General features: G+C 34.4%; 1 protein-coding gene across 1 annotated transcript in view; it reads right to left on the reverse strand.

The window, feature by feature from the left end:
* The window catches only part of LOC101887660 (dermokine), a 72,864-nt gene extending 64,071 nt beyond the window's left edge, over nt 1-8,793 (reverse strand). The window contains exons 1-2 of the mRNA XM_059127496.1: nt 8,459-8,793; nt 2,789-2,926 (exon numbers count right to left, since the gene is read on the reverse strand). Coding sequence (XP_058983479.1) covers nt 2,789-2,926; nt 8,459-8,586 — 266 coding nt within the window. The 5' untranslated portion in view covers nt 8,587-8,793. The remainder of the gene's footprint in view (nt 1-2,788; nt 2,927-8,458) is intronic.
* Nucleotides 8,794-10,366: the final 1,573 nt, after the last annotated feature.

Here is a 10,366-nt window from a genome sequence, read left to right on the forward strand (position 1 = left end):
GGAAAAAGACCTAATAAAGGACTTCTATACACAGAAGACCTTCCAAAGAACTACTATATACAGATGACCTTCTGAAAAGGTCTTCTAAAGCGAGAAGACCTTCTGAAGAGGTCCTCTATAGCGAGAAAACCTTTTAAAGGTCTTCTACAACGAGAAGACCTTCTAAAGAAGACGTTTATAGCGAGAAGACGTTCTGAAGGTCTTCTATAGGGAGAAAACCTTCCAAAGGTTTTCTATAGACAGAAGACGTTCTAAAGGTCTTCTAAAGGCAGAAGACTTTCTAAATGTCTTCTACAGACAGAATTCCTCTTAAAGAGTCCTCTGTAGACTGAAGGCCTTCCAACGAACATATACAGAAGTCTTTCGAAAGGTTTTCTGTAGACAGTAGACCCTTTAAGGTCTCCCATAGACAGACGATTTTTTGAGGATCTTCCATAGACAAAAGATGTTCTGAGTATATTCTAGGAACATATGGAGGACCTTTATAAAGTCGTCAGTTTATGGAAATCCTTCTCAAGATTTTTATATATTTTTCTAAGAGTCTTCTTTAATTAGAAGACCTTATAAAGGCCCTGTATAGATAAAATACATGCAGTATATCTGTATGGACTTTTTATGCAAAGAACCTCTGGAAGGTCTTCTAAGGACAGAAGATTTTGAACAGGTTTCCTATAAAAAAGGGCTTTCGACATGTTTTTTTTTTTATAATTTAAAAATAATATTGCAAAGCTTAGGACTTTAAAACCACTACCCACTTCCCTAGTGTGTAGGGCACATTAAACATTTATAAACCAGTAAGGAAAGCTCAAAAGTCGGGCGGGGCCGACTATATGATACCCTACACCACTATGCATATTTAGTAGAGCTCTCGTAAAAAGGTTTATACAGTGCATTTCAGAGCTCTATGAGATATTTGGTACAAAATCAAAATCTATCTAATTCTATAGCTATCTCTGAACCGGGGTTCTCCAAATTTTACGTATTAGCTTCTAGACTGAATTCGGTCTTATGTACGAAAATTCAGGTGATTTGGGCTGATATTGACCATTTAGTGCACATTTAACCCTAAATTGGATGAAGATATACATGGGAGCTATATTCAAATCTGAACCGATTTCGATAAAATTTAAAACAGCTATTCCTGTGCTCCATCTAATACCTGGTACCAAATATCACGGTTGTGGAGTGAATATTACGAATGTATGGGACTAAAACACTAAATCGGATGAAACATATATATGGTTGCTATATCTATATCTGAACCGATTTTCACTAAATTTGATATACTTGCTTCTAGGCTGAATTTGGTCCGATGTACTAAAATTCAGTCCATTTGGACTTATATCGGCCATTTGGTGCCCAATTAACCCGAAATCGGATGAAGATATATATGGGAGCTATATCCAAATCTGAACCGATTTCGATAAAATTACAAACAGCTATTTCTGGGCTGTATCTTATATCTGGTACCAAATATCATTCTTGTGGAGTGCATATTACGAATGTGAGAGGCTTAAACACCAAATCGGATAAAACATATATATGGGAGCTATAGCTGTTCCTGAACCGATTTTCTCCAAATTTGTTGTATTTGCTTTAAGGCTAATCTCGGTCACATGTGCCAAAATTCGGGCCATTTGGGCTGATATTGGCCATTTGGTGGTCAATTAACCCGAAATCGGATGAAGATATATATGGGAGCTATATCCAAATCTGAACCGATTTCGATAAAATTTAAAACAGCTATTTCTGTGCTCCATCTAATACCTGGTACCAAATATCACGGTTGTGGAGTGCATAGTAGGAATGTTAGGGACTTAAAGATCAAATCGGATGAAATATATATATGGGAGCTATAGCTATATCTGAACCGATTTTCTCCAAATTTGATATACTTGCTTCTAGGCCGAACTCGGTTGGGTGTGCCAAAATTCAGGTAATTTGGACTGATAGTGGACATTTGGTGCACATTTAACCCGAAATCGGATGAAGATATATATGGGAGCTATATCTAAATTTGATCCGATTCTCACCAATTTCAATAGGGTTCGTCCTTGGGCCAAAAAAATATTGTTTGGAAAATTTCATCTCAATCGGATAATAAATGCGACCTGCATTTTGTTCACAAGAATACATGGACAGACGGACGGACGGACGGACGGACGGACAGACGGACGGACATGCATAAATCGACTCAGAAAGTGATTCTATGAAGGTTCTCAAAAGTAACTATGGGTCTAACTCGTTTCCTTCTCCATGTTACAAACAAATGCACAAAGACATAATACCCTTACCACTATGTGGTGTAGGGTATAAAAAATACAACAACAATTGTTAAACAACAAAAAAAATTTTAACAAACGAAACAGTAGCATCTTGATAAAGTGTTAGAATTGTTACATTTATGCTTCAGTAAATATCTCTATGGTCTGTGCAGGGTTTTTTTACCAAAGACCACTTCATTCATCATCATCTCCGTTATCCAAGCCATTGTCTTCAGCTTAGGCATAGACTCCAATTCCACTCCACTTCATGCGGTATTGTCTATTTTTCATTTGGTGTTTTTTTTTTTTTTCATTTTTTGTATTTTCTTGCCTTACAATCATTGGTAGTCAATCTAAGAAAATGATTTGTTAAACTTGGCGTTGCTTCTTTTGTAGCTCAGTTTTTTGTTTATTTTTTTGTTTTGAGTTTCCATTCCTCGTATATTTAACATAAATTATATGGAAAATCTTTACATTTATAGGCGTGCATGTAATGTTCATATGTGTGCGTATTCACAACTTACCCACGTGGTCCCGCGGTATAAACGGTCTCCTCCACTTGCCCAGTGGCTGGATTACGCGAACCATAACGACCTCGGACAACGTTGTCTGGAGTACCACTGGCCGTATGGTAGTAGCCTCCAATGTCATCGTTGGTGTGACTGCGTAAGAAAATAATGAAATGTAAAACAGCTTTAGAAGGTGTTGAAAAGTTGGTGAATCATTATTGTAACATTTAAAACATGTTGTGGATTTCTTTTTTAAAAATAACTTCCGCATTTAAAAATAAATAAATAAAGTCATTTCATAAGGTGGAAAATCTGAAAAATCCCTAATTTTTACATAGATACCAATTTTTACTATATGGGATATTAAAAATATATATCTAAATACATACACAAGAACGAAGAAAAAACCAGTAAATGTGCAGTTATATTCGGCCAGCCCGAGCTTTTAATGCCCTCCATGATCTGTTTTGAAAATAGGTCTACATAGGTCTACACTTGTCGACATATAGTAATCTGGATTTAAAAACCTGAAAATATTCTGAGTCACTTTTATATATGTCTACAGAAAAACATGAACCTCTAAAGCCTGTCATCTATTGCGAGCTCCAAACCACAACTTAAAAATTTAGGTAAAATCATCAACATACTAAATATCTAGGGGTACCGTTATATGGAAGCTATACGACAGCGACCTATTTCAATAACAAAAGTTCAAAACACATCTGACTAAAATTGTATCGATCAACTTCATTCGGTTCTGATGTAAAATCTTTGATTTTTTTTTTTGTTTTTTTGATCAATAATACTCTTTTACTTTGTTGGGTCTAAAATGTTTATTTATAGAAGTTACGAATCGAATGACCTTAATTTTACCATCTATACCATCTATGGTAACTACCAAAGTAAGTAGTTATATAACTGCCAAAATTTGGTTAGAATAAGTTAAAAACGTGTCAGTTTTATCGGCAGATATAAACCCTCAGCCAATATCTGCTTTTTTACATATATATATTGACTTTTGTCGTTATGATTATTCAAGCCGATATATTCCATCTTTATGCCAGATCTTGTGTTAGTAATAATATTGAAATGTGTGAAGTTTAGTATGAATCGGATTCTTATTTCGCTTTTTATACCCTACACCACAAGGTGGTCAGGGTATTATGTCTTTATGCATTTGTTTGTAACAGGCAAAAGGAAACGAGATAGACCCATAGTTCCTTTTGATGATCTGCATAGAATCACATTCTGAGTCGATTTATGCATGTCCGTCCGTCCGTCCGTCCGTCTGTCCATGTATTTTTGTAAACAAAGTACAGTTCGCATTTATTGTCCTATCCAGATGAAATTTTGCACAAATCATTTGTTTGGCCCAAGGACGAACCCTATTGAAATTGGAGATAATCGGTCAAAAATTAGATATAGCTCCCATATATATCTTCGTCCGATTTGCCATTTATTGTGCACCAAACGTGTAATATCAGCCCGAATAGTATGGAATTTTGCACATACAACCAAATTAGGCCTGAAAATAAGTATGCCAAATTTGATCGAAATCGGTTCAGATATAGCTATAGCTCCCATATATATTGTTCATCAGATTTGTTATTTTTGTCCTCCGCAGCCGTAATATGCACTCTGCAAAAAATATTTGGGGAAATATATCAAATACAGCTCAGAAATAGATTTGCTAAATTTTATCGAGATCGGTTGTTCATCCGATATAGCTCCCATACATAACTTCGTCCGATTTAAATTTTATTGTGCACCAAACGGGTTATATTTGTCTAAATGTGATGGAATTTGGCACTTACGACCGAATTGAGTCTAGCAGCTAGTATGCCGAATTTGGTGAAGATCGGTTCAGATATAGCTTCGATATATATTGTTCATCCGATTTGTTATATATATTACCCACAACCGTAATATGCACTCCGTAACAACGATATTCAGGGAAATATATCAAATACAGCTCAGAAATATCTTTGCCAAATTTTATCGAGATCGGTTCAGATATGGATATAGCCCATATATATTTTTATCCGATTTTAAATTATTTGTGCACCAAATGAGCAACACAAGCCCGAATTTAAAAGATACAAATGCTTCGGCATATTTAGTCCTTTGAACTTTAAATTATAATTCTGATCATAGCTTGTATGATTGAATTCTCCCATAAAAACTTGTAATTGTTATGTGGAGCTCTACTAAATTAGCAAAGTGGTGTAGGGTATCATAAAATCGGCCCCGTCCGACTTGAAGGCTTTCTTGATTGGTTTTCTTTTGAATTTGCAAAGTTTGCAAAAAATCTATTGAATTGTTCTTCTCTTATAAGGTAAATTATTTTCTTTGAACATTTTGACCTTTAGTGGATATTTATCGGAAGGAGTGGAGCTATTTTGCCCATCTCCGAACTCGATCTAAATTTTACAATAATATAAGGTTGTACCAAGTTTGGACCAAATCAAATGCTCCCTTCGAGAGTTATCGACTCCAAATATCCTAAAAAGTATTTGATACAAAGAGACCTATAGTCTAAAACAGTTATTTCGATGAGGACGTTTTGATCGCATCAAATGAAATCTGCAGTCATATAACTGAGGGTATAAAAACTATTATTTGGAAATGGGAGTTTTTATTGTGTACTGACTCGAAATAGATATATTTAGCTCGGTCTACCAACGCCTGAACATCCACGAAGAGCTGACTATGAGAAAAGCAGGAACATGTCAAACTTAGTCCTCATACACGAGGGGTTTGTCCTTTGGATTTATTAATTTCATAGCAAATGCCAAGCGTGCAGGAAACTGCAATCTTTTGAAGTCGTGTGGCATTTCTGTTACATTTAATAATCGTATCCTCAATAAAATTATTGTTTTTTTTCTATTAGCCTAATGCCATTACGAAGGTATTGTGGGACAAATCCTCTTAATAAAATCATATCCCAATCGATTTCAATATAATTTGACAAAATTTACTTTTACACCAAATTCCGTCACACCTTCCATATTTCATTGCAATTGGAGGTACATACAGATATCCAAATCTGAACCGATTTCAGTATAATTTGACAAATTTATATTTGTACCACATTTATTTACTCATGCCGAATTTCATTGGAATCGGACATACCTATCGCGTTTGGTACATCAAATATGTGTAATCGGCCGAAAATATATATGGGAGCTATCTACAAATCTGAACCGATTTCAATTTAATTTGTCAAATTTATTTTCTGAGCAAATCCCTACAGACATTCTAAATTTCATTGGAGTCGAACATACATCTCGTTTTTGGTGCATTAAATAAACAAAATCGGTCGAAAATTTATAGAGGGTATATTAACTTTGTCATTCCGTTTGTAACTCTGGATCAGCGTCAAATTCTAAGACGATCTATCGATGTCCGTCTGTCTGTCTGTCCGTCTGCTGTCTGTTGTAATCACGCTATCTTTCGAACGAATTGAGATAGAAGGCTAAAATGTTGCATGCATACATAGTTTACCAGAAGGCTAAGTTCGTAAATGGGCCATGTCGGTCCACGTTTTCGTATAGCCCCCATATAAAGGTACCTCCTGATATTCGATATTTTGACAATTTTAGCGACATTATTCACCGGAATTGTTTCAAATTTGGTATTTGAAGTTTGTTATGGGTACTACAGCCTATGACAAAAATTTTTGTATGCAGGTCCAAGTCTTAGTATAGCCCCCATATAACGGTACCTCCTGATATTCGGTATTTTGATGATTTCAGCAACATTATTCACCGGAATCGTTACAAATTTCGTACTGGAAGTTCGTACAACCTATGACAAACCAGTAAAGAAAGTCCTAAAGTCGGGCGGGGCCAATTTTATGATACCCTACACCACTTTGCTAATTTAGTTGAGCTCCACTTAATAATTAAAAGTTTTTATGGGAGAATTCAATCATACACGCTATGATTATAATTATAATTTAAAATTCAAAGGACTAAATATGCCAAAGCATTTGTATCTTTTAAATTCGGACTTGTATTGCCCATTTGATGCAAAATTAATTTGAAATCAGATAAAGATATATATGGGAACTATATCCAAATCTGAACCGATCTCGATAAAATTTGGCAAAGATATTGTTGAGCCGTATTTGATATATTTCCCTGAATATCGTTGTTACGGAGTGCATATTACGGCTCTAGGAAACAAATACAACAAATCGGATGAACAATATATATGGGAGCTATAGCTATATCTGAACCGATCTTCACCAAATTTGGCATACTACCTTCTAGACTAAATTTGGTCGTATGTGCAAAATTCCATCCCATTTGGGCTAATATTAGACGTTTGGTGCACAATAAAAGGTAAATCGGACGAAGTTATATATGGGAGCTATATCCAAATTTGAACCGATCTCGATAAAATTTAGCAAAAGTATTTCTGAGCTGCATTTGATATATTTCCCCAAATATTGTTGTTACAGAGTGCATATTACGGCTGCGGAGGACAAAAATAACAAATCGGATGAACAATATATATGGGAGCTATAGCTATATCTGAACCGATTTCGATCAAATTTGGCATACTTATTTTCAGGCCTTATTTGGTTGTATGTGCAAAATTCCATATTATTCGGGCTGATATTACACGTTTGGTGCACAATAAATGGCAAATCGGACGAAGATATATATAGGAGCTATATCTAAATTTTTACCGATTATCTCCAATAGGGTTCGTCCTTGGGCCAAACAAATGTTGTTTGCAAAATTTCATCTCAATCGGATTCTAAATGCGACCTGCATTTTGTTCACAAGAATACATGGACAGACGGACGGACGGACGGACTGACATGCATAAATCAACTAAGAAAGTGATTCTATGCAGATCATCAAAAGGAACTATGGGTCTATCTCGTTTCCTTTTGCCTGTTACAAACAAATGCACAAAGACATAATACCCTGACCACCTTGTGGTGTAGGGTATAAAAATTTTTGTATGACGATACATCAAGATATTTGGTATTTTGATGATTTCATGAATTGTTTCAAATTTCATACTGGAAGATCATAATGGGTACTACAACCTAAGACAGAAAATTGTCCGTGCAGGTCCACGTCTTCGGTACCTCCCGATACTCCGTATTTTCATGATTTTTGAGACATTATTCAACGTTATTGTAATAAATTTCGTATTTGAAGTTCGTAATGGGCACTACAGCCTATGACAAAAAATTTCGTATACAGGTCCACGTCTTGATATTGTCGCCATATAACGGTTTTCATTTAAGTGGTAGTTTTCGGATTTTTTTCTTGAAATTTTTCAGTTTCCTTCGAAATGGTGGAGGGTATTAAAATTTCGGCCCACCCGAACTTAGCTTCTTTTTTACTTGTCAGTATTATGTTTAACTAATTTTATTATCCTTTTTACAGTTTATATCACAAAGTACCAAAATCTGAATAATATCAAAATAATAATGCAAATTTTTACAATCTTTCAATAGAGTGGGTCAACTTTAATTTAACCTTTTTAACTTATTAATCGTGAAACCAGCGAATAATTTTCGATATAGAAGGAAATCCTATTTTGATATTTTTTGAGTTAATTTTTACATATTAAAATTTCATGCTTCCTTTTTTTAAAAAAGTATTTCATTACAATTTTATAACATTTTAATGATGAACTATTGTTTCTTTTTTTAATTACCGAAATTGATATGAACCATCCTCATTAATGGTATTGTACTCAATATCACAGTTAGCCAACAATAATAAATTGCTTAAAATCACAACACAAGTCCATATCGTATTATGCATTTTCAAAATGTCGAACATCTTTAATTTTCACTCAATTGTCTTTAGTAGACTAATCCTTTTAGTTAACATTTATTGAAAATCGTTTTATTTCTATGTTGTTGTACACAATATCGGTATAGAATTCGTTTTCCCGATGAGTTTTCCTTTTTTCTGTTGTTGTTTCTGTATCCAATGTTCATAGAAAAAGAAAACTCAAAAGAGCAAGAACCGCATAGATTAAGAACAACCAACAAACTGACTGCTTTCTAACAGCGGCTTAACGTATTTAAATAAGATTTTTCTAACGATTTACAAAAGGAAAATTCATTTCGTGGAAATGAAGCTCTTCGTTGAGGTACGAGCCAACCAGCGAACGAGCCACTTGTTGCAAACAGTTTAGCGGCTGGAGTGCCAACAAAAATGTGAGCCCATCGCTGTGTGTGTGAAAATCTAAATGGGTGGAGAGGTTAAACTGAACAACAAAAAACTACTACTACTGCTACAACAACAGCAACATCATCACCGATAGAAGCATCAATGTTAGCTGATGTTGTATCGCATTGTTTCACCTGACCACCCACCACTAGCAGCAGTGATGTTTGATGCCACAAAGCGAAAAAAAAATATGTAAACAACATTACTGCAAAGTCAGGGAATCACATAAAAAACAAGAAAACTAAAAATTCCTATAACTTTTATAAATTGTTTATATCGAAATTGGTCGTTTTGGTTATTCGTTCGGCCGCTTTATGTGTGTCGAAAGAAAATTATATCAAAAGAAAAACATTTTTTTTTCAAATATCAATAACTATCAATAACTAAGGAATATATATTTAGTGAATTTATGTTAATTTTTTACACCAATGTGAATATATTCCATCAAAGACCACAATTTATTAATATAAAGATATAAATTGGATGCCTTACTTCAATACAGATTCATTTTAGATTTCCAACCTTATCCCTTCTCTAAATACCAAATTTACTGCCAATCAGTACTATTTTGGTATGCATTTCCAAATCGACCTCCAAATATTAACCCTACCGCACGAAAAGTGATCCAAATATAAAATTTTAGATTTCCCGCTCTATTTCTACCATAAATACCAAACTTAGAACTATTTCGAACTTTTCGTACTTTTTTAGTACGAATTTCCAAAACACCGCTCAACCGTAATCCTTAATTTCAGAATTCAGGCACTCTCTGATTTATACCAAATTTAATACTGTACTTTTCGTACAAATTAAGTACCATTTAGTACTTTTCGTATAAGTGTAATACACATTTCCAAAACACCTTCCCAGACTTGATTCTTATACCAAATTTCAAGTTTTTACCTCCAAATATTGTTAGAATTTCGAAAAACCTTTAGTTTGTCAATCCTAAATAACATCAAAGGCTATCACTGCAAATTTCAGATTTCCAGATCTATTCCTTCCCCAAATACCAACGTTAATACTCAGTCAGTCCGTCAGCCAGTTATCTCACTACTTTTTTATATAAATTTACCTAATACCAGTACTAGTGCCGTTCGTACATAATCGGTACGTATTTCCAAAATCACCTCCATATCTTAACACTACATACCAATTCTAGCCCATTCAGAAATCTAATCGATAAACACAATTAATACTAATTTTTTTACCATTTCTTACCTTTGGAACTCTTAAAGTACTTATTTCCAAAAATAACTCCAAACTTTAGAACTCCAGCTCTATAGGCCCACCCTAATCTAATTTGTACCAAATTTAGTACACATAAGTACGGATTTCTAAAAGTACCAATATAACCCAATCTTATACTCCGAGAGTAGTGTTC

Source organism: Musca domestica, unplaced genomic scaffold (assembly GCF_030504385.1).
Source record: "Musca domestica strain aabys unplaced genomic scaffold, Musca_domestica.polishedcontigs.V.1.1 45, whole genome shotgun sequence".
NCBI lineage: Eukaryota > Metazoa > Arthropoda > Insecta > Diptera > Muscidae > Musca > Musca domestica.